The sequence below is a fragment of the Scyliorhinus canicula genome, chromosome 1 (genome assembly GCF_902713615.1).
Source record: "Scyliorhinus canicula chromosome 1, sScyCan1.1, whole genome shotgun sequence".
NCBI classification, from domain to species: Eukaryota; Metazoa; Chordata; class Chondrichthyes; order Carcharhiniformes; family Scyliorhinidae; genus Scyliorhinus; species Scyliorhinus canicula.
The window spans coordinates 277,581,060-277,606,887 of NC_052146.1; the positions used below are offsets into that span (position 1 = coordinate 277,581,060).

A 25,828-nucleotide genomic window follows, 5' to 3' on the forward strand; every position below is an offset into this window, starting at 1 on the left:
TCAGTGAGGAGAGCGGGGCTGCAAAGAGATCTCAGTGAGGAGAGTGGGGCTGTAAAGAGAGATCTCAGTGAGGAGAGCAGGGCTGTAAAGAGAGATCTCAGTGAGGTGAGCAGGGCTGTAAAGAGAGATCTCAGTGAGGAGAGCGGGGCTGTAAAGAGAGATCTCAGTGAGGAGAGTGGGGCTGTAAAGAGTGAGATCTCAGTGAGGAGAGAGGGGCTATAAAGAGATCTCAGTGAGGAGAGTGGGGCTGTAAAGAGAGATCTCAGTGAGGAGAGAGGGGCTGTAAAGAGAGATTTCAGTGAGGAGAGCGGGGCTGTAAAGAGAGATCTCAGTGAGGAGAGTGGGGCTGTAAAGAGAGATCTCAGTGAGGAGAGTGGGGCTGTAAAGAGAGATCTCAGTGAGGAGAGTGGGGCTGTAAAGAGAGATCTCAGTGAGGAGAGCCAGGCTGCAAAGAGACCTCAGTGAGGAGAGCGGGGCTGCAAAGAGAGATCTCAGTGAGGAGAGAGGAGCTGTAAAGAGAGATCTCAGTGAGGAGAGAGGGGCTGTAAAGAGAGATCTCAGTGAGGAGAGCGGGGCTGCAAAGAGAGATCTCAGTGAGGAGAGCGGGGCTGTAAAGAGAGATCTCAGAGAGCGGGGCTGCAAAAAGAGATCTCAGTGAGGAGAACGGGGCTGCAAAGAGATCTCAGTGAGGAGAGAGGGGCTGTAAAGAGAGATCTCAGTGAGGAGAGCGGGGCTGCAAAGAGAGATCTCAGTGAGGAGAGAGGAGCTATAAAGAGAGATCTCAGTGAGGAGAGTGGGGCTGTAAAGAGAGATCTCAGTGAGGAGAGCGGGGCTGCAAAGAGATCTCAGTGAGGAGAGCGGGGCTGTAAAGAGAGATCTCAGTGAGGAGAGTGGGGCTGTAAAGAGAGATCTCAGTGAGGAGAGTGGGGCTGTAAAGAGAGATCTCAGTGAGGAGAGCGGGGCTGCAAAGAGATCTCAGTGAGGAGAGTGGGGCTGCAAAGAGAGATCTCAGTGAGGAGAGCGGGGCTGTAAAGAGAGATCTCAGAGAGCGGGGCTGCAAAAAGAGATCTCAGTGAGGAGAACGAGGCTGCAAAGAGATCTCAGTGAGGAGAGAGGGGCTGTAAAGAGAGATTTCAGTGAGGAGAGAGGAGCTGTAAAGAGAGATCTCAGTGAGGAGAGCGGGGCTGTAAAGAGAGATCTCAGAGAGCGGGGCTGCAAAAAGAGATCTCAGAGAGCAGGGCTGCAAAAAGAGATCTCAGTGAGGAGAGAGGAGCTGTAAAGAGAGATCTCAGTGAGGAGAGAGGAGCTGTAGAGAGAGATCTCATTGAGGAGAGCGGGGCTGCAAAGAGAGATCTCAGTGAGGAGAGAGGGGCTGTAAAGAGAGGTCTCAGTGAGGAGAGAGGGGCTGTAAAGAGAGATTTGGTCACTCGGTCAGGAAACACAAAGAGTGGTTCAATGAGAAAGACCAGGAGATCCAGTACTGATAATTCGCAAGTGCATGGCTTTTCTGAACCTGAAGCAGCAAGCAACCCGAGAGCCAAGCTGCTCCACAGAAGGCTGAAGTTCAGCAAAGAATTCCATGACCTAAAGAAAGATGGTGGGTGGAGAAAGGAAAGGAGTTCCAGCAATTAGTTGACAATCATGATGCATGAGGTTTCTTTAGCACAGTCAAGACTACCCATGGCCAAAGCACCCAAGGCCCCACCTTACTGCTGGCCAAGCATTTTCCAAAATGTAGGGTGGCCTAAAGCAAGAGGGCATAGGTTTAAGGTGAGAGGGGAGAGATGCAAAAGGGTCCAGAGGAGCAATTTATTTCACTCAGAGGGTGGTGAGTGACTGGAATGACCGGCTAGATGTGGGTACAATTTTGTCTTTTAAAGACCTTATATGGGTAAGATGGGTATACAGGGATATGAGCCAAATGGGGGCAACTGGGATAGCTTAGTGGTAAAAACTGAGCAGCATAGACAAGTTGGGCCGAAGGGCCTGTTTCCATGCTGTAGAAGTCTATGACCTCTATTTCTAGGTGCTCATCAAGAACAGAGAGGCAGTCAGCACCCACTGGAAGGAGCACTTTGAAGACCCGCATAACCCAAACTACATCTTTAATGTGAGTGTCCTCAACTCCATCTCGCAGAGTGCTACCCGCCAGCATCTCAGCACAACCCCAACCCGGCATAAGGTAGAAAGGCCATCTGACAGCTAAAGAACACTGAGCATCAGGAACAGATGGAATCCCTGCTGAAGCACTAAAACATGGCGGAGAAGCACTATTGGTGTGAATACATGACATCATTACCATTATCTGGAAGGAGGAGAACATGCCACGAGATCGCAGAGATGCCGTAATCGTGAGCATCTTCATGCAAGTTGACAAGTCCAATTGCAATTGGTACAGAGGAATTTCCCTGCTGTGATCGCAAAGTATCCTCTGTAATTGCTTCTTCCTGTGGCGAAGAGCTCCTCCCAAAGTCCCAATTCAGATTCTGTCCATTAATGGACACAACAGACATGATCTTCACTACGCCGCAACTACAAGAGAAAAGCAGGGAACAGCACCAACCCTTGTACATGAACTTCTATAACCTCACAAAGCCTTCGGCATAGTCAATGTTGAGGGATTAAGGAGCTTCCTCCTCTGTTTCAGATGCCCCCAAAAGTTTGTCACCATCCTCTGCCAGCTGCACGATGATATGCAAGTCCTGACCAATGGATCCATCATGGACCCAATTTACTTTCGGACTGGGGCCAAGAAATGCAGCGATATCGCACCAATGCTCTTTATGATCGTCCTTGTTTCAACGCTCCACTTCACCCTCAGCAAGCTCCCCACTGGAATGAAGCTAAACTACAGAACAAACAGGAATCTATTCAACCTCCACCCTCTGTATGCCGGACCCAAAGTTGTCCCATCCTCTGTCACTGAACTACAGGAGGAAGATGATGCTTGCGCCTGCGCACATTTGGAGGCAAAGCTCCAAGCCATCGTCAACATCTTCACCGAGGCGTACCAAGCATGGGCCTTACACTAAACGTCCGTAAGACAAGATCCTCTAGCAACATTCCCCCTCCACTCAGCACTGTCTCCCAATTATCAAAATCCACGATGAGGTGTTGGACAACATGGATCACTTTCCATACCTTGGGAACCTACTGTCAACAAGGGCAGACATCGACAACGAGAGTACAAGTAGCTATATTTCAGGGATATTTTGGTTTGTGGCAACATCATGAGCACTAATTATCAAAGATCCTGAAAGGACTTGACAGTGGGTAGACACAAAGAGGTTGTTTCTCCATCCAGAAAATCAAGAACCCGGGACCCTGGCGCTGTTAGGCTGCAGTGCTAACCACTGGGCCGTCCCTACATTCAAAGGGTGGTGAATCTTCGGAATTCTCCACCCCTCAGGATCCTTGAATTTGTTTCAGGCTGAGACAGACCGATTTGTGTTCTCTCAGGAAATCCAGGAATATGGGGAGTAAGCGGGAAAGTGTAGTTGAGCTGAAAATCAGGTCTGAGTGTACTGCATGTCGGAGCTGGCTAGATGGCCGTGCAGTCTACTCCTGCTCCTATTTCTTGTGTTCTTATATTACCAACCCCAGAAGTGCCAGTGCTGCATAGAAAAGCCATATTTCTTCATGACAGCCCACTTCAGTGACCTATCATGAAAACACATGCTGATAATAGGCTGCAGCTGAAAATCTGTTTTGCGTTCTTCCTGATACCCTAACCTAAAAAATTGAAATGCTTGTTTACTCTTTTATTTCCACGATTGACCTTTAAACAGAGATTTGCATCGTGGAAATGATTGATGCAAAGTCACTAGAGAATCTTATCTGCAGACTGTGACCAACATGTTTAAACTAACTGCTTAAGTTGAGAAAATAAGGTGTCTTTTTCTAGGCCGAGTAGCTGCAACTTTGTGGGTTACCTTCAGAAGAATAGTTTACTGGCAAAAATTATGCTTAAGATATGTATTTCTTCTTTGCTCTTTGTATTGCTTCATGTCTAATCTGGGTATTTTCTATACTTCATGAGCACAGTGGCACAGTGGTTAGCACTGCAGCCTCAGCCTCGAGTCACTGTCTGTGTGGAATTTGCACGTTCTCCCCGTGCCTGCATGAGTTTCCTCCGGATGCTCCGGTTTCCTCCCACAGGCAAAAGATGTGCAGGTTGGGTGGGGTTACCGGGATTGAGTAGGGGAGTGGGCCGAGTTTAGAGTGCTCTTTCAGAGGGTCGGTGAAGACTCAGTGGGCTGAATGGCCTCCATAAGCACTGTAGGGATTCTATGATTCCAAATAGACACCCTTTAAAAAACAATTTCAGGTTGGTATGAGTTCCACACCAAACGTGCTCGCAGAGCACCTGCCGCCACAATCTTCCATAAGGCAGTCTCCTAATTGGCTGCCTTTATGTCCATCTTCCAATTAGGAACGCGTGGGGATTCCTGAGGCTACAGGCAGCCCACTGAAGAGCTGGAAACTGTCACTGTAGGACAGCAAACACAAGGGCACCTCCATCATGAGGCACCTTCAGAAAAGGTTTTAACATTCTAAAATTAAAATGTGGTTACAGCTGCCAGGCCACGCCTGTGGAGAATCCCATGTGACCTGCTGATCCCTATGCCCCTAGTATGAGGGGAAGAGGGAGGGGGAACTGAAAGCGGTTACGTGAACCCTCTAGCCGTTTGCTGGCCAGCGCCTGGGCTTTACCTCAGTTGGGGGCCCATCCGCCAATGGGATGATCTCAGTGTCGCTCCAATCTGCCCACAATCGTGGAATTATTCAATTTGCCTACCCGCCATTCCCAGGCATGTAGCTGCTGCCTTTGATGACACATCTCTGGAAGGACCGCCCAGGAATGTGCAGACTGCTGATCTGGCGGTCTCAAACGAGAGTTTCCTACACGTCCCGCCTCCAAGACTACCTTCATTGGTCTGGGAAAATTCCATATATGAAGTTTTGAAACCTTTGGCCACATTGGCATCAAGTTTGAATTGGTTTGGGTTTGGCAACTGGAAACTGATTATGTTAACAAATATCACTTACAGTTCCACCAAGTCCAGAAGATCAACGAAGGCCTTAGATTGAATTCTCTCCAGGGAATCGCTTTGGGAAATATCACTGAAATACAAGGGCATGAAAAAAAATTCATTCCATGGGCTGTAGAAATATAAAATTTAAAATGCCTACCCCAATCAGATAATTGCTCGCTGTGTATCACACATACTCAATGATGGGCTTAGTAGCAGGGCCAGGGGGTAGCTGAACTCGTGGGTAAGAGAGTTAGGTCGGATGGAGAAGGTCATGGCAGATCAGGGGGCAGGTGGTTTGGAGGGGGTTTCGGTGGTGTTGGTTGGCGTGTCTGCCCGAATTGGGATGATGTAGGGTTTATGAAAAGGATATTGGCTGCCATACCAAATCTGGACACGCATCAATTAATTTTAGGTGGGAATTTGAACGCAGTGTTACAGCCAAAGATGGATCGGTCTGGGCCGTGCTCGGTGGCCACTTTGGGGGATGGTGGTGTTGGCAGCGTTTGTGGGGGAGATGGGTGGAGCGGACCGGTGGCGGGTGTTGCATTCAGGGGTAGAGAGTATTTTTTTTGCCACTCAAGGATTGGCTTCTTTGTTGCTGTCGGGAGTGAGGGGGGCGGAGTGCTCAGTGATTGTTATACAGCAGTTATCATGGGGCATTTTAATCTACATGTCGATTGGTTTAACCAGGTCAGTCAAGGCAACCTTGAGGAGGAGTTTATAGAATGGATCCGCGATAGTTTCCTAGAATAGTATGTAATGGAACCTACGAGGGAACAAGCGGTCCTAGATCTTGTCCTGTGTAATGAGACAGGATTGATTCATGATCTCATAGTTAGAGATCCTCTCGGAAGGAGCGATCACAATATGGTGGAATTTAAAATATTGATGGAGGGTGAGAAGGTAAAATCAAATACTAGTGTTTTGTGCTTAAACAAAGGTGATTACAATGGGATGAGAGAAGAACTAGCTAAGGTAGACTGGGAGCAAAGACTTTATTGTGGAACAGTTGAGGAACAGTGGAGAACCTTCCAAGCGATTTTTCACAGTGCTCAGCAAAGGTTTATACCAACAAAAAGGAAGGATGGTAGAAAGAGGGAAAATCGACTGTGGGTATCGAAGGAAATAAGGGAGAGTATCAAATTGAAGGAAAAAACATACAAAGTGGCAAAGATTGGTGGGAGACTAGAGGACTGGGAAATCTTTAGGGGGCAACAGAAAGCTACTAAAAAAGCTATAAAGAAGAGTAAGATAGATTATGAGAGTAAACTTGCTCAGAATATAAAAACAGACAGTAACAGGGCAGCACGGTAGCATGGTGGTTAGCATCAATGCTTCACAGCTCCAGGGTCCCAGGTTCGATTCCCGGCTGGGTCACTGTCTGTGCGGAGTCTGCACGTCCTCCCCGTGTGTGTGTGGGTTTCTTCCGGGTGCTCCGGTTTCCTCCCACAGTCCAAAGATGTGCGGGTTAGGTGGATTGGCCAGGCTAAATTGCCCTTAGTGTCCTAAAAAATAAGGTTAATGGGGGTTGTTGGGTTGCTGGTATAGGGTGGATACGTGGGCTTGAGTGGGGTGATCATTGCTCGGCACAACATCGAGGGCCGAAGGGCCTGTTCTGTGCTGTACTGTTCTAATTCTAATTCTATTTCTAAAAAAAAGTTTCTACAAATATATAAAACAAAAAAGAGTGGCTAAGGTAAATATTGGTCCTTTAGAGGATGAGAAGGGAGTTTTAATAATGGGAGATGAGGAAATGGCTGAGGAACTGAACAGGTTTTTTGGGTCGGTCTTCACAGTGGAAGACACAAATAACATGGCAGTGACTGATAGAAATGAGGCTATGACAGGTGAGGACCTTGAAAGGATTGTTATCACTAAGGAGGTAGTGATGGGCAAGCTAATGAGGCTAAAGGTAGACAAGTCTCCTGGCCCTGATGGAATGCATCCCAGAGTGCTGAAAGAGATGGCTAGGGAAATTGCAAATGCACTAGTGATAATTTACCAAAATTCACTAGACTCTGGAGTGGTCCTGGTGGATTGGAAATTAGCAAATGTGACACCATTGTTTAAAAAAGGAGGTAGGCAGAGAGCGGGTAATTATAGGCCAGTGAGCTTAAATTCGGTAGTAGGGAAGATGCTGGAATCTATCATCAAGGAAGAAATAGCGAGGCATCTGGATAGAAATTGTCCCATTGGGCAGACGCAGCATGGGTCATAAAGGGCAGGTCGTGCCTAACTAATTTAGTGGAATTTTTTGAGGACATTACCAGTGCAGTAGATAACGGGGAGCCAATGGATGTGGTATATCTGGATTTCCAGAAAGCCTTTGACAAGGTGCCACACAAAAGGTTGCTGCATAAGATAAAGATGCATGGCATTAAGGGTAAAGTAGTAGCATGGATAGAGAATTGGTTAATTAATATAAAGTAAAGAGTGGGGATTAATGGGTATTTCTCTAGTTGGCAATCAGTAGCTAGTGGTGTCCCTCAGGGATCTGTGTTGGGCCCACAACTGTTCACAATTTACATAGATGATTTGGAGTTGGGGACCAAGGGCAATGTGTCCAAGTTTGCAGATGACACTAAGATGAGTGGTAAAACGAAAAGTGCAGAGGATACTGGAGTCTGCAGTGGGATTTAGAGAAATAGAGAAATACAGCACAGAACAGGCCCTTCGGCCCACGATGTTGCGCCGAACTTTTGTCCTAGGTTAATCATAGAATTTTGGACAATTTGTCATGGCCAATCCACCCAACCTGCACATCTTTGGACTGTGGGAGGAAACCGGAGTACCCGGAGGAAACCCACGCAGTCACGGGGAGGATGTGCAGACTCCACACAGACAGTGACCCAAGTCGAAATCGAACTTGGGACCCTGGAGCTGTGAAGCAATTGTGCTATCCACAATGCTACCGTGCTGCCCTTAAGAAGTTAACCTACACTCCCTTATTCTACCCTAATCCAAGTACCTATCCAATAGCCGCTTGAAGGTCCATAAATTTTCCGACTCAACTACTACCACAGGCAGTGCATTCCATGCCCCCACTACTCTCTGGGTAAAGAACCTACCTCTGACATCCCCTCTATATCTTCCACCATTTATCTTAAATTTATGTCCCCTTGTAATGGTGTGTTCCACCCGGGGAAAAAGTCTCTGACTGTCTACTCTATCTATTCCCCTGATCATCTTATAAACCTCTATCAAGTCGCCCCTCATCCTTCTCCGTTCTAATGAGAAAAGGCCTAACACCCTCAATCTTTCCTCGTATGACCTACTCTCCATTCCAGGCAACATCCTGGTAAATCTCCTTTGCACCTTTTCCAAAGCTTCCACATCCTTCCTAAAATGAGGTGACCAGAACTGCACACAGTACTCCAAATGTGGCCTGACCAAGGTTTTGTACAGCTGCATCATCACCTCACAGCTCTTAAATTCAATCCCTCTGCTAATGAACGCTAGCACACCATAGGCCTTCTTCACAGCTCTATCCACTTGAGTGGCAACTTTCAAAGAACAATGAACATAGACCCCAAGATCTCTCTGCTCCTCCACATTGCCAAGAACCCTACCATTAACCCTGTATTCCGCATTCAGATTTGTCCTTCCAAAATGGACAACCTCACACTTGTCAGGGTTAAACTCCATCTGCCACTTCTCAGCCCAGCTCTGCATTCTATCTATGTCTCTTTGAAGCCGACAACAGCCCTCCTCACTATCCACAACTCCACCAATCTTCGTATCATCTGCAAATTTACTGACCCACCCTTCAACTCCCTCATCCAAGTCGTTAATGAAAATCACAAACAGCAGAGGACCCAGAACTGATCCCTGCGGTACGCCACTGATAACTGGGCTCCAGGCTGAATATTTGCCATCCACCACAACTCTCTGTCTTCTATCGGTTAGCCAGTTTGTTATCCAACTGGCCAAATTTCCCACTATCCCATGCCTCCTTACTTTCTGCATAAGCCTACCATGGGGAACCTTATCAAATGCCTTACTAAAATCCATGTACACTACATCCACTGCTTTACCTTCATCCACATGCTTGGTCACCTCCTCAAAGAATTCAATAAGACTTGTAAGACAAGACCTACCCCTCACAAATCCGTGCTGACTATCCCTAATCAAGCAATGCCTTTCCAGATGCTCAGAAATCCTATCCCTCAGTACCCTTTCCATTACTTTGCCTACCACCGAAGTAAGACTAACTGGCCTGTAATTCCCAGGGTTATCCCTATTCCCTTTTTTGAACAGGGGCACGACATTTGCCACTCTCCAATCCTCTGGTACCACCCCTGTTGACAGCGAGGACGAAAAGATCATTGCCAACGGCTCTGCAATTTCATTTCTTGCTTCCCAAAGAATCCTTGGATATATCCCGTCAGGCCCGGGGGACTTGTCTATCCTCAAGTTTTTCAAAACGCGCAACACATCTTCCTTCCTGACAAGTATCTCCTCAAGCTTATCAGTCTGCTTCACGCTGTCCTCTCCAACAATATGGCCCCTCTCATTTGTAAATACTGAAGAAAAATACTTGTTCAAGACCTCTCCTATCTCTTCAGACTCAATACACAATCTCCCGCTACTGTCCTTAATCGGACCTACTCTCACTCTAGTCATTCTCATATTTCTCACGTATGTGTAAAAGGCCTTGGGGTTTTCCTTGATCCTACCCGCCAAAGATTTTTCATGCCCTCTCTTAGCTCTCCTAATCCCTTTCTTCAGTTCCCTCCTGGCTATCTTGTATCCCTCCAGCGCACTGTCTGAACCTTGTTTCTTCAGCCTTACATAAGTCTCCTTCTTCCTCTTAACAAGACATTCAACCTCTCTTGTCAACCATGGTTCCCTCACTCGACCATCTCTTCCCTGCCTGACAGGGACATACATATCAAAGACACGCAGTACCTGATCCTTGAACAAGTTCCACATTTCACTTGTGTCCTTCCCTGACAGCCTATGTTCCCAACTTCTGCACTTCAATTCTTGTCTGACAGCATTGTATTTACCCTTCCCCCAATTATAAACCTTGCCCTGTTGCTCGCACCTATCCCTCTCCATTACTAAAGTGAAAGTCAGAGAATTGTGGTCACTACCTCCAAAATGCTCCCCCACTAACAAATCTATCACCTGCCCTGGTTCATTACCAAGTACTAAATCCAATATGGCCTCCCCTCTGGTCGGACAATCTACATACTGTGTTAGAAAAGCTTCCTGGACACACTGCACAAACACTACCCCATCCAAACTATTTGATCTAAAGAGTTTCCACTCAATGTTTGGGAAGTTGAAGTCGCCCATGACTACTACCCTGTGACTTCTGCACCTTTCCAGAATCTGTTTCCCAATCTGTTCCTCCACATCTCTGCTGCTATTGGGGGGCCTATAGAACACTCCCAACAAGGTGACTGCTCCTTTCCTATTTCTAACTTCAACCCATATTACCTCAGTAGGCAGATCCCCCTCGAACTGCCTTTCTGCAGCTGTTATACTATCTCTAATTAACAATGCCACCCCCCCACCTCTTTTACCATCCTCCCTAATCTTGTTGAAACATCTATAACCAGGGACCTCCAACAACCATTTCTGCCCCTCTTCTATCCAAGTTTCCGTGATGGCCACCACATCGTAGTCCCAAGTACCGATCCATGCATTAAGTTCACCCACCTTATTCCTGATGCTTCTTGCATTAAAGTATACACACTTCAACCCATCTCCTTGCCTGCAAGTACTCTCCTTTGTCATTGTTACCTTCCCCACTGCATCACTACGTGCTTTGGCGTCCTGACTATCGTCTACCTTAGTTGCTGGACTACAGATCCGGTTCCCATTCCCCTGCCAAATTAGTTTAAACCCTCCCGAAGAGTACTAGAAAATCTCCCCCCCAGGATATTGGTGCCCCTCTGGTTCAGATGCAACCCGTCCTGCTTGTACAGGTCCCACCTTCCCCAGAATGCGCTCCAATTATCCAATACCTGAAGCCCTCCCTCCTACACCATTCCTGCAGCCACGTGTTCAACTGCACTCTCTCCCTATTCCTAGCCTCGCTATCACGTGGCACCGGCAACAAACCAGAGATGACAACTCTGTCTGTCCTGGCCTTTAACTTCCAGCCTAACTCCCTAAACTTGTTTATTACCTCCACACCCTTTTTCCTACCTACATCGTTGGTACCAATGTGCACCACGACTTCTGGCTGCTCACCCTCCCCCTTCAGGATCCTGAAGACACGATCAGAGACATCCCTGGCCCTGGCACCCGGGAGGCAACATACCTTTCGGGAGTCTCGCTCGCGACCACAGAATCTCCTATCTATTCCCCTAACCATTGAATCTCCTATTACTATTGCTTTTCTATGCTCCCCCCTTCCCTTCTGAGCCCCAGAGCCAGACTCAGTGCCAGAGACCTGGCCGCTGGGGCCTTCCCCCGGTAGGTCATCCCCCCCAACAGCATCCAAAACGGTATACTTGTTTTGAAGGGGAATGGCCACGAGGGATCCCTGCACTGTCTGCCTGTTAGTTTTCTTTCCCCTGACTGTAACCCAGCTACTCTTGTCCAGTACCTTTGGTGTGGCTACCTCCCTGTGACTCTTCTCTATGACCCCCTCTGCCTCCCGGATGATCCGAAGTTCATCCAGCTCCAGCTCCAGTACCTTAACACGGTCGCTGAGGAGCTGGAGTTGGGTGCACTTCCCGCAGGTATAGTCAGCGGGGACACCAGTGGTATCCCTCACCACCCACATCCTACAGGAGGAGCATGCAACTGCCCTAGCCTCCATCCCCTCTTACTTTACAGAATTAGCTGCCCTGTGGACCAACTGGACCTCCGCCCTCCGACTCTGCTCCCAGTCAGCTGTACTCTAAACTCCTGGTTCCCTTCACGCTCTTTGATAAATATAGGAAATTAAATGAAAGGAGTACCTTACTCCCTCCTCACCTAACTCCCTCAGTCACCAAACTCTCACTGTAGCACTCAAATGCCACAAGCTCAGCACTCCCTCAGTCACCAAACTCTCACTGTAGCACTCAAATGCCACAAGCTCAGCACTCCCTCAGTCACCAAACTCTCACTGTAGCACTCAAATGCCACAAGCTCAGCACTCAGTGCAAACAAAGTCTGCACTGTATCTAGCCCCTATTTATACTGTGACTCTAGCTTCTAAAAACTGGCCTAATGCAATTAACTAATTAACAAGCTCCAGCTGCAAGTAAGTCCAAGTAGAACCTTGTTTAAAGCTGATTCAAAATTCACCTTCTTATAGACCAAACAGCAACTTTTAAGTTAATTAACTAAATAAAAGAAATACTAGACTTTAAATAACCCTTATACTCCCTCAGTCACCAAACTCTCACTGTAGCACTCAAATGCCACAAGCTCAGCACTCAGTGCAAATTTGGATAGGTTAAGTGAATGAGCTAGGGTCTGGCAGATGGAATACAATGTTGACAAATGTGAGGTTATCCATTTTGGTAGAAATAACAGCAAACGGGATTATTATTTAAATGATAAAATATTAAAGCATGCTGTTGTGCAGAGAGACCTGGGTGTGCTAGTGCATGAGCCACAGAAAATTGGTTTACAGGTGCAACAGGTGATTAAGAAGGCAAATGGAATTTTGTCCTTCATTGCTAGAGGGATGGAGTTTAAGACTAGGGAGGTTATGCTGCAATTGTATAAGGTGTTAGTGAGGCCACACCCGGAGTATTGTGTTCAGTATTGGTCTCCTTACTTGAGAAAGGACGTACTGGCACTGGAGGGTGTGCAGAGGAGATTCACTAGGTTAATCCCAGAGCTGAAGGGGTTGGATTACGAGGAGAGGTTGAGTAGACTGGGACTGTACTCGTTGGAATTTAGAAGGATGAGGGGGGATCTTATAGAAACAGATAAAATTATGAAGGGAATAGATAGGATAGATGTGGGCAGGTTGTTTCCACTGGTGGGTGAAAGCAGAACTAGGGGGCATAGCCTCAAAATAAAGGGAAGTAGATTTAGGACTGAGTTTAGGAGAAACTTCTTCACCCAAAGGGTTGTGAATCAATGGAATTCCTTGCCCAGTGAAGCAGTTGAGGCTCCTTCATTAAATGTTTTTAAGGTAAGGATAGATAGTTTTTTGAAGAATAAAGGGATTAAGGGTTCTGGTGTTCGGGCCGGAAAGTGGAGCTGAGTCCACAAAAGATCAGCCATGATGTCATTGAATGACGGAGCAGGCTCGAGAGGCCAGATGGCCTACTCCTGCTCCTAGTTCTTATGTTCTTATGTCATTTCAAATCATGCTCCACATTTAGTGGATGTGGTCCTTGAGCATGGATTGGGAACCCAGTTCCCTGCGGGCCAAATTTGGGGTGTCGGACTTGCCGGAGTTGCAGATGGGAGCAGGGCCAGATATTTTAGCCTTCGCCTTGCTGATTGCTCGCAGGCGGGTCGTGTTGGGGTGGAGTTAGCTTCTCCGCTATGTGCCTCGGTGTGGCCTGGGAATTTGAAGGAGTTCCTGTATTGGAGAAGGCTAAGTTTGTTTTGAGGGGGACGATGGAGGGGTTCTACAAGAAATGGGATCTGTTTATTCTAGGCTTTAAAGAGTTGGTTACCGTCAACTGCAAAGGGGAGGGGCGTGGTTTGACGGGGGGGGGGGCGGGTAGTGATGGGTGGGGCGCTTCTTTGAGTTATTGGGGTGTTGGCTGGTGGCGTGGAGCGGCAGTTTCTGTTGTTCCTGATGTTTTGCATTATTTTGTTTTATAAATAAAATTGATAAAACATTAAAAACCAAATAAAAATAATTTTTTTTAAAAATGATGGGCTTAATGCTGTCACTTTCAGACCTGAAAGGTGCCCAGTGTACCTTGGATTACCCAGAAAGGATGAGGTATCTCAAACATTTGAGCAACAGGTGAAGCTAGCCATTTCACATTACCGCTATGCAGTGGCAACACGAGGCGTATTTTCCATCAGGGGAGGCTGCCGTCAAGCTGAAAAGATGTTCTGCCTACCACACAAATGAGTAATGTGGTAATGCATTTCGGTGCTGGCGTGATGCCAGGTACATAGGCCGTCTATCACAATGACTGGCAGTTTGTATCAAACAGAACATCACTTCAGCTGTTTGCAATAGGCAGAGTGCTCAGTGTAATCAACCAGCCTGTTTGTTCAAAGCTCAGAACGCAGTCTGCGATTTTGCGGCCAAGTTAGCCGCAGGCGCAATTCCCGTAATGGCCGCTAAATCTCAAGAGATGCCTAAAACATGATTTTCGAAGGCAAGGCTTTGGTTTGTGACCTTCCCAGCCCCCCTCCGATGACGCGATCAGGTTCACTCCCAGGAAGGGCAGAAGCCTGATTGGCATGCATTACCAACTCATTAGCGGGCATTCCGATGCATTGTCCACCCTCCTCGTATCTTCCCACCCAGCCGGCGCGACATCACGCTGCCGTGAATCTACTGCTCTTGAAAAACGGAAACCTGGTGCCATGACCTCTGAGAGGGAGACTGGAAGTGAGCATACATTGCATCACTCTCCACCAGGAAGCCCAAGGGAAGAGAGGGCACCAGACAGCTCTGCCAAAGGAACCAGGACGGTAACTGTCGATGGTCTGTGATTGACCTCACAGGGGTCTGCAAGTCCATTCCCAGGGTTCTGTCGGTCACTGGGGGGGCTGTATGGGTGTGGGGGTCTTGTTCTGTGCCCACGCAGCCTGGCCAGCTGGGCGGGGGTGCGCACATGACAATGCTTGTTGGAGCCCCTCCTTTGGCGCGGGGGGGGGGGGGGGGGGGGGGGGGGGGGTGCTGTATTTGAGGATTCACTATCCAGTGATTTTTATTATGGAATGACAATTGAACTCCCTGATGGGCTGCCCGCTGGAATTACCAGGCTGCCTAATAGCACAGCCGAGCACTGAGCACAGGTAGTAAGCTGAGATTTATGCTTGCGACATTGGTTGTCCCTCAGGAGTTAACCCTTGGCACCACCAGCTCCCCACAGCGCTGCACAAGGGCTGAGCCTCAGCTTTTATTTTTTTTTAAATATATTTAGAATACCAATTCATTTTTTTCCAATTTAGGGGCAATTTAGTGTGGCCAATCTACCTACTCTGCACATCGTTGGGTTGTGGGGGCGAAACCCACAGAAACACGGGGCGAATGTGCAAACTCCACATGGACAGTGACCCAGAGGCGGGATCGAACCTGGGACCTCGGCGTCGTGAGGCAGCAGTGCCAACCCACTGCGCCACCGTGCTGCCCTGCGCCTCAACTTTTATTAAGAAGGCGGGAAGACCCAGTGACTGGGAAACAAGGGCCAAGGAGTGTGCCTCTCCCCCTGCTCCTGTATTAGTGGTCCAATTGGATTTCCCCCTCCCCAACGCCCACCTCACCATTCGAATGTGAATGTCCAGGTGCAACCAGAAAGTCCAAGATCCTAATGAAAGAGCCTTCAGTGGTCACATGCACATCAGAGGCACCCTCTAGAGGCACCCTCATCGCGACTTAGTTTCAGGATTAGGAGGACACTTGGGTGACCCTTCTGGACGATACTGCAAATATCTGACTCCTGTCTGGCTGATGGCAGCTCGCAGACTCCCTGTGGTTGGGTCATTTCAGAGAAATGTTGCCCGACCTCCTCATTTCTCCTGATGCTGCCTCAGGGGGTCTGGGGGTTCGGTTAGAGGATTCCCTGAATCCTGTCAGTGTGAGGGAAACACATTCACTGAGATGACATTATCGAATTGGTGGGATGGAGACAGCGCTGTAAGTCCGAATGAATCCTAAACATTAGATTTGCCATTGCTGCCACCAATCAGTGGAGATTGGGCAGCCTAAAAGTGGTTAACGAAGGTGCCTCGGTCTCAGGAAGGGGTGAGTCAGAGAGACTCAATACTCCCAGGGTCTCCTGTCCGCCTGCGGGTAAATAGATGCCCTCCTCTCCTCCACAGCATCCAACATCACCCTCAGGGCAGGGCACCCTCTGTGAGCCCTAGAGCTGGCTTTCTCTCTGCTATCCTCTTGGACAGACTGAGAGCAAATGCTCTGGAGCCTTTTATATGCAGCGACCCGACCCCTTGATTAAACTGCTACGGTGACCCCCGGAGCGGCCAATTCGGACACAGTGCGGCATGGGCGTTGTATCATCCCAGTTTTTAAAAAAGTTTTTCAAGTGTGTAACAATTCCGGTCTGGATCGTGCCAACGGAGCTGGCAGGATTCACTGTGGTTTTCCAGCCAGAGCTAAGGGAGAGGGTAGAGCTGCCAAGGGTGAGTGAGTTCAGGTATCTGCGGGTTAAGGATTTTGCATGAAAGGTCTGGAGGGGGTTCCCTAGGTTGCCGGGATACACCCTGCTGGAGCGACTGCTGCTGAGTGACTGTGGAAGGGGAGGGAAGAATTGGGGATATATACAAGTGGCTGGGGGAGCAGGGAGGCGAGCGGGTGGTGAAGATCAAGGAGAAATGGGAAGGGGAGTTGGGAGGGGAGATCAATTGGGGAGAATGGAGTGAGGCACTACTATAGTTGATTGCTGAGAAGTATATTTCTGGGGGTGTTTATTTGCTGTAACCAGTTTTGCTACATCATTGTAATAAAATACATTTTTTTTATGGGCAGCATGGTAGCATAGTGGTTAGCACAATTGCTTTAGAGCTCCAGGGTCCCAGGTTCGATTCCTGACTTGGGTCACTGTCTGTGCAGAGTCTGCACATCCACCCCGTGTGTGCGTGGGTTTCCTCCGGGTGCTCCGGTTTCCTCCCACAGTCCAAAGATGTGAAGGTTAGGTGGATTGGCCATGCGAAAATTGGCCTTAGTGTCCAAAATTGCCCTTAGTGTTGGGTGGGGTTACTGGGTTATGGGGATAGGGTGGAGGTGTGGGCTTGGGTAGGGTGCTCTTTCAAAGAGCCTGTGCAGACTTGATGGGCCGAATGGCCTCCTTCGGCACTGTAAATTCTATGACATCTATGACTCTTTTTCCTCATGCAGTATATAGTTGCTCTTTTGGAAATTTGGAATTCTTGCATCTGTCCTGATGACTGCTCAATGAAAAGCTTCAACAGACTGTCTCTTTTTTGAGAAACACTCAATTATTTTCTCATTCAAATTATGGGTGAACGAAATGAAGTTTATAAATTGAAATTTTTGTCTGGTTTCTTTGTGTAGGTTATCTTTGACTGATATTGTCACTGATTATCAGCAGTGGTTTCATACTACAGTGCTACACTTACAATGCTGTTGACGTGACCCCAAAACTGTGGTGAACCAGAAGTCCTCCAGTCTCCTCTTCTTGCCAACAATCAACTGGATTTTAAACCCCAAGTTTTAACTCATCTTTAACCTCGGAACTGTTTTCAAAACATAACAACACTTTCAAATCCCGTTCCTTAAAGAAGGATATCAATTAAGATAAATGGAGCATGTGGCAACATTTCATTCTCCCAGCAGAGCTTCTGTAGCATTGCTCATAGTGAACAGGTAGAGTAGAATAGAATAGAGTATAATCCCTACAGTGTAGAAGGAGGCCTACGGTCCATCGAGTCCGTACCGGCCCTTGGAAAGAGCACCCTACTTAAGCCCATGCCTCTATGCTTTCCCCCAACCCTGCCGAGCCTTTTGGACACTAAGGGGCAATTTATCATGGCCAATCCACCTAACCTGCACATCTTTGGACTGTGGGAGGAAACCGGAGCACCCGGAGGAAACCCACAGGGAGAACGTGCAGACTCCACACAGACAGTCACCCGAGGTCGGAATTGAACCCGGAACCCTGGAGCTGCGAAGCAACTGTGCTAACCACTGTGTTGTCCAGTTTTATAAAAATTTTGTTATGCCATGCAAAAGTAACAGGACGTAGACTAATCAGCTTTGAGGCATCTCTGGGACAGGAAGGCACTGCGAAGGTAGCCCAGGATCTGGCTCACAGCACCGGGTTGAGGCCAAGACGCCCAGCATTTTTTAAATGGGGAAGAGTTTCCAAGATTTCTGAGCACTGGGAGGCTGTCAGGTTGTCAAATTGTGCCAAGACACAGAAGATAGAGGTCCTAGGAAGAAGGAGGCAAAGGAATTGAGGAGCAATAATGCACCACAGTCACTGGCATTTAGCAAGGACAGTGGACTAATTGAGGAGAGGGCTCATGACAATGATTTTGAAAGGATAGGTGGCAATTGTAGAGGAGAGGGAGCTAGTTGCATCATCAGCTAGCATGGGGAGGAGGGAGGGAAGTTGGGTGGTCGGCAGTTTATTGGGAATGGACTCAGGGAGCAGAAGATTGATCTCTTGGCTAAGCCATTTCCACATTCCCTTATAATTTCCACTTTTCAGATATTGGATAGAGTTTGAGGGGAAATGGGAGAGAGGGGGAAAAAGAGAAAGTAGGGATATACCTGGGGGAAATTTGGCATTGTGGATTTAGCAGCAGAGGTAACTGAACAAGTAATCTCCATCCTGGTCATGAAACATTCCATCAGTTCCTCATGCTTAGGAGGTGATAATTGAGATGGGTGTAAGAGGATGGTTGAAAGTGGCAAAACTCAACCATGGGTATTTTTGTTGCTGTTTTTTTTCTTCTTCAACAATTTTTTTTTAAAATCCAACGTTAATCATTTTCCGATCCAAAGGAGGGTCATCATAAAATCAGAATTTTATGGCATAGGACTCTGGAGGCCCCCTTTCCATTGGCCAGAATGGGGGCACGCCATGTCAGATCCTGCGCTCGGAAGCTCATTAATTATGCAAAGGCGAGCCCCCCTCCGAATCATCTGGCAGATGATTCGTTCAGCTGCCATCAGCTGGCGGGTCCGTCAGCCAGCTGGATGTCAGTCCAGCACACCCGTATCACCCTCTCTTCAGCCCACTTGTCCTCATCAGGTCATGCAGAATGTCCAGCACCTAGAGGCAAAAGGCTAGCAGCCTTTTATACCTCGAATCAACCACCCTTGCCCCGATCATGGGAGGCACGGTGGCACAGTGCTGCCTCACAGCACCAGGGACCCGGGTTTGATTCCAGCCTCGGGTGACTGTCTGTGTGGAGTTTGTACATTCTCTCCGTGTCTGCGTGGGTTTCCTCTGGATGCTCCAGTTTCCTCCCACAGTCCAAAGGTGGATTGGTCATGTTAAATTGCCCCTTAGTTTTCAAAAAGGGTAGGTGGGGTTACGGGGATAGGGCGGGGGTGTGGGCCTGGATGGGATGCTCCTTTGGAGGGTCGGTAAGATTTTGGCAATCAGCTGTTTTAATGAGCATTCATGAGATGCATATGAATGCAAACAGCATTCATGCCACCAGGCAGGGGGATGGGACCGAATCGCCATTGGGAGAATTGAAAACTGTTTTCATGTCGGCGAGTTTCCAACTTTTTTGATCCTATTGGATTCTCCACTCCTACCTACCTAAACCCGGAGTGGTCGGAATGGGAGCATTGCACCCAATAAATGGCCGCGGGTCTACTGAATCAGCTCTAAAGATCAAAGAAACTTGTGCATAGGACAGGTTACACCACAATTTCCTTCATCCGCTGAGCTGAAATTTGGGAGGGGTACTGACCGTTCCCACCAGTGTGATTTTCAGTCCCGTGGAAGGTGAAACCCCCGCTGTGGGTTTCCCAGCAGCCTGGGGTTGGATTCAATGGGAAATTCCACTGACAATGGTGGGATCAGCAGATCCCGCTGCAGGCCAACAGCGGGCCATCTCCTTTGAGGGGGGGGGGGGCCCGGAAAGTCCTCCCTCCCCCTTGGTGTTACACTGTCCTTTCGTCATTTATTTGCTGCGAGTTTTCAGGAAATTCGCAGTCATTGTCATTTTACATTCTGGTAAACAACCAGTATCACATGTGTTTATCTAATTTGGAAAAGTGTTCCGTTCTCTTTTGTATCAGTACACGGTGTTCAAACTGAGTGGTCAGCTAACCACTGCATCTTTTTGAACACAATTTTCCAACTATCTCTTGCTATATGAAGCCAACTCTAGTTTTGCACACATTTAATTAGAGCATAGTTCAAATCGAAGCAGAGAATTCCAGACAACCAAACCTATTCCTTATGTATGAAGTTCATATTAGCCAATTTATCTACCATTCACTCTGAATGTGTATAATTTAGGTGGACAAAAATATTCAGGTCCATTGCATAAAATTCCAACAGTTTAACACTTTCTTCATTCTACGCCATTCTATCAAAATAATTTATAACTAAAGACTTTGGGCGGGATTCTCCCATCGGGTGGCTAAGTGCCGAAGCAACTCCAGCTGCCGATACCGGCCTGAACCCGGCACCACGGGGTCCGCGCACGCGCAGTTGGGCCGGCGCCAACTAGCGCATGCGCAGTGGCCATCTTCCCAGCGCCGACCCCGATGCCAAATGGCGCAGGGCTACAGGAGCAGGCGCAGAAGAAAGGAGTATGTGGGGCAGAGGGGCCGGCCTGCCGATATGGTATGCAAGGCATTAGCTGTGAGGAGATGTTGGGTAAACCCAGTTTGTTCAACCTCTGCAGGTTGAGAGGCGACCAGATAGAAGGATGCAAAATTACCAGGGGCATGGACAGAGTGGATAGTCAGAAGCTTTTTCCTAGGGTGGAATTACTAGGGGACATAAGTATAAGGTGGAAGGGGCAAAATTGAGAGGCGATGTGCGAGGGAAGTTTTTTTACACAGAGGGTACTGGGTGCCTGGAATTCGCTGCCGGAGAAGTTGATGGAAGCAGGTACACAGTGATGTTTAAGGGACAAATACATGATTAGGATGGGAACAGAGGGATATGGACCCAGAACAGGCGCCGGAATGTGGCGACTAGGAGCTTTTCACAGTAACTTCATTTGAAGCTTACTTATGACAATAAACGATTTTCATTTTTTTTTTAATTTCAAGTGTAGAAGGTTAGACGGGAAGCATGATCGGCGGAGGCTTGGAGGGCCGAAGGGCCTGTTCCTGCACTGTTCTTTTCTTTGTTATTTGTTGTCATATGGAGCTATTATGGAATATTTACTTGTGAATCACCAGTTACTGCCCACCATCTGCATACAATTGTTCCAGTATAGCTACAACACTGGCATCTACCTGGCAATGTGAAAAATTGTCCAGGTATGTCATGCACACAAAAAGCAGAACAAATCCAACCCGACCAATTACTGCCCGATCAGTCTACTCTCACTGAGGCTCAGTTTGAGTTCTACCAGGGTCACTCAGCTGCTGACCTCATTACAGCCTTGGTTCAAACATGGAGAAAAGAACTTAACTCCAGAGGTGAGATGAGAGTGACTGCCCTTTACATTAGAACATAGAACATAGAACAGTACAGCACAGAACAGGCCCTTCGGCCCTCAATGTTGTGCCGAGCAATGATCACCCTACTCAAACCCACGTATCCACCCTATACCCGTAACCCAACAACCCCCCCCTTAACCTTACTTTTAAGGACACTACGGGCAATTTAGCATGGCCAATCCACCTAACCCGCACATCTTTGGACTGTGGGAGGAAACCGGAGCACCCGGAGGAAACCCACGCACACACGGGGAGGACGTGCAGACTCCGCACAGACAGTGACCCAGCCGGGAATCGAACCTGGGACCCTGGAGCTGTGAAGCATTTATGCTAACCACCATGCTACCGTGCTGCCCCTTTAAGGAAGCATTTGATCAAGTATGGCATCAAGGAGCCCGGGGAAAATTTGAGTCAAGGGGAATCAAAGGGAAAAGTCTCCACTAGTTGGGAGTCATACCTAGCACAAAGGAAGATGGTTGTGGTTGTTGGAGGTCAGTCATCTCAGTCACTGCACGAGTTTCTCAGGGTAGTGTCCTAGGCCCAACCATCTTCAGCTGCTCATCAATGACCTTCCTTCCAACATAAGGCCAGATATGGAGATATTTGCTGATGAATGCATAACATTCAGCTCCATTTGTGACTCCTCAGACACTGATGCAGTCTATGGGCAAATGCAGCAAGATCTGGACAGTATCCAGACTTGAATTGACAAGTGGCAAATAATATTCATGCCACACAAGTGCCAGGCAATGACCATCTCGAATAAGAGAGAATCAAATCATTGCTCCTTGGCATTCAACGGTATTGACATCAGTGAATCCCTCACTATCAACGTTCTGGGTGTTACCATTGACCAGAAACTGAACTGGACTAGCCATATAAATACTGTGGCTACTAGAGCAGGTCAGAGGCCAGGAACCCTGTGGCGAGTCACTCACCTCCTGACTCCCCAAAGCCTGACCACCACCTACAAGGCACAAGTCAAGAGTGTGATGGAATACTTCCTACTTGCCTGGATGAGTGAAGCTCAACACCATCCCAGACAAAGCAGCCCGCTTGATTGGCACCCAAACCACAAAAAACATTCACTCCCTCCATCACCAACACATAGTAGCAGCAGTGTGTATCAGATACAAGATGCACTGAGGGAACTTACCAAGGTCCTTATACAGCACCTTCCAAACACACAACCACTACCATCTAGAAGGACAAGGGCAGCACATACATAGAAACCCCACGTTTCCCTCCAAATCACTCGCCATACTGACTTGGAAATATATCTCCATTTCTTCACTGTTGCTAGGTCAAAATTCTGAAACTCCCTCCTTAATAGCACAGTGGGTGTACTTACACTACATGGACTGCAGCAGTTCAAGAAGGCAGCTCACCACCACCAACTCAAGGCCAATTAGGGATGGGCCACAAATTCTGGCCGAGCCAGGGAAGCCCATGTGCCTTAAAAATGAATTTTAAATATATATATATATACAATGCTGAAATCACCAGGACAATCGCAAGAATACCAATGTCAGGGGAAACAGCAACTTTATATTTATACTATATGAGGAGAGTGCAGGTTGGTTGGCAAGTGAACTCTGATTACTGGAGGCATTGCCATGGAGAAGGCACCATTAATGGTGATTGGCAATTAACTGCCAAGGATTATTTGACAAGTTAAACCAGGCAGCTTGACTCTGATTGGTCAAGGCATTGCCCTGAGGAATGAACCAGTGAATGGCTATCACTTATTTTGTTTAGCTGAAACAGGCACAATGTGTGCACATGTTCTTTCTGTCTGCAATAAAGAGGGTCTAATTATGTAGCATCCAGTACATGCAAATGCACCACATTGCGAGCCTGACGAACAATCTTAAATTGTTTGTCAGTGTAATTTTTTGCATAATTAGGATTATTTAGCAACTGTTATTCAATCGTAGAATCACAGCCGGGATTCTCCGAACCTCCGCGCCGAAATCGCGCTGGGCGCAGGGGCGGAGAATGGAGAATCAGACCCACGATCGGGTGTGACGCCGGGACGCGAACCTCCGGCAATCAGAGAATCGGTGCCAGGCGCAGCACGGTCATCATGGCGCCGGTCGGGGGCCGTTGAAAGTAGCTCCCGCAGCGATTCTCCGCAGTCGATCAGCCGAGTTCCTGCCGGCGTGGTTCACGTATGGTTCCACCCGGAGGGCGCTCGCCGGCGCTGCTGCAGTGGCCATCCGGATGGGGTGGGGAGAATCAGTCTCGGGGGGGGGCCTCCACGACGGCCAGGCCCGCGATCGGGGGCCACCGATCGGTGGGCGCGTGGGTTCTTGAGGCGGGGGGGGGCCTACCTTCTTCCGCGCCGGCCAGCTGTGTGGGTCAGCCATGTGTGCGGGTCGGCGCGGATTTGCTGGGCCAAGAGGCCCATTGACGCCGGCGTAAAGCACTCCGGTGTTTACGCTGCCATCAACACTTAACCGGTGTTTTGAAGAATCCTGGCCCACATCTTTTGTTGGGTACCACGTTTTGAATTTTGCAAGTACGGGCTGGCTGCACAGTCTATACGTGCCAGTTACGAAATTGGCCCTTAATTGGGGAAAATGAATTGGGTACTCTAAATTTAAAAAAAAAAGAATGCATGGTGAACTTGGGCCCTGTTTACGAAGTTGCTGATACGACCAATCGTACAGCGTGTCGAACTGTAAGAATCTTAACGTACATGTTGACCAGTGACCATGGGCTTGCGGTAGACCATGGTAGAGAACCACGGGCAGATTTCGCAACTAGTACGTCAAGGAAAAGGAGTTAATTTGACTGCTTTATTTCAAAGGTGAATTTGAGCACAGTTTGGAGCCTATCAAGGCATGCATGGAAATTATTACATATGGCTACGTATTTAAATGCATTTGTGCATACTGGCAGCTCTATATTTAATACAAAGGTCTTGTACTTTGCAGACAGAAAGAACATGTACACACACTGCACCTGTTTCATCGAAACAAAATAAGCGACAGCTTGTTTCATTCCTCAGGGCAAGCCTTGAAATCAGTGTCAGGCTACCTGATTTAAATTTTCAAACAAATGCTTGGCCGTTAACTGTCAGTCACCAGCTACTGGTGCATTCTATATCGCAACGCCTCTAACATAAGAACATAAGAACATAAGAACTAGGAGCAGGAGTAGGCCATCTGGCCCCTCGAGCCTGCTCCGCCATTCAATGAGATCATGGCTGATCTTTTGTGGACTCGGCTCCACTTTCCGGCCCGAACACCATAACCCTTAATCCCTTTTTTCTTCAAAAAACTATCTATCTTTACCTTAAAAACATTTAATGAAGGAGCCTCAACTGCTTCACTGGGCAAGGGATTCCATAGATTTACAACCCTTTGGGTGAAGAAGTTCCTCCTAAACTCAGTCCTAAATCTACTTGCCCTTATTTTGAGGCTATGCCCCCTAGTTCTGCTTTCACCCGCCAGTGGAAACAACCTGCCCGCATCTATCCTATCTATTCCCGTCATAATTTTAAATGTTTCGATAAGATCCCCCCTCATCCTTCTAAATTCCAACGAGTACAGTCCCAGTCTACTCAACCTCTCCTCGTAATCCAACCCCTTCAGCTCTGGAATTAACCTAGTGAATCTCCTCTGCACACCCTCCAGTGCCAGCACATCCTTTCTCAAGTAGGGAGACCAAAACTGAACACAATACTCCAGGTGTGGCCTCACTAACACCTTATATAATTGCAGCATAACCTCCCTAGTCTTAAACTCCATCCCTCTAGCAATGAAGGACAAAATTCCATTTGCCTTCTTAATCACCTGTTGCACCTGTAAACCAACTTTCTGTGACTCATGCACTAGCACACCCAGGTCTCTCTGCACAGCAGCATGCTTTAATATTTTATTGTTTAAATAATAATCCCGTTTGCTGTTATTCCTACCAAAATGGATAACCTCACATTTGTCAACATTGTATTCCATTTGCCAGACCCTAGCCCATTCACTTAACCTATCCAAATCCCTCTGCAGACTTACAGTATCCTCTGCACTTTTCACTTTACCACTCATCTTAGTGTCATCTGTAAACTTGGACACAACGATCAGATACACTTGTCAACCAGTCAGCACTCCTTTCCAGACAGTATAAACCCTGACATGGGTATTCTTGCCACCTTCCTGATGTGTGCAAGGCGAAAAGCTTTGACAATTTTTTTTCAGTAATACCAAACAACTATTAATAAACATTTATTAGTGCAGGTTAGACTGAACTCATGTTAGCCTTTCACTATTATGCATTCCATGCTCAAGCACGCAGCCACTCAGTCACACATCTAGCGCTGGCTGCATGCTGCACTAATAAAAATGAGTAGGCAGCACAAAGTTTACATGCTGAATAAGCAACAGACATGGGTTATCATACATTGCAAGCCCTGCTTTCATTTTCAGGCCAGACTCATCTTTGCACCCCATCAGTCTTACCCAAAATTAGAAACCTCAAATAAGATATGCCTTTTGGTACAGGATAACAGTCCACAAAGGATGATAAACTACAAGAAAATGTACTGATGCCTCGAGAGGGAGTGTCACAC

At 47.7% G+C, this 25,828-nt stretch overlaps 1 protein-coding gene across 1 annotated transcript in view; it reads right to left on the reverse strand.

Annotated features, from left to right (window-relative positions):
* The window catches only part of LOC119964708 (lutropin-choriogonadotropic hormone receptor-like), a 213,856-nt gene that overhangs the window by 124,918 nt on the left and 63,110 nt on the right, over nt 1-25,828 (reverse strand). Inside the window, exon 3 of the mRNA XM_038794622.1 lies at nt 5,050-5,124. Within this exon, the coding sequence (XP_038650550.1) occupies nt 5,050-5,124 (75 nt within the window). The remainder of the gene's footprint in view (nt 1-5,049; nt 5,125-25,828) is intronic.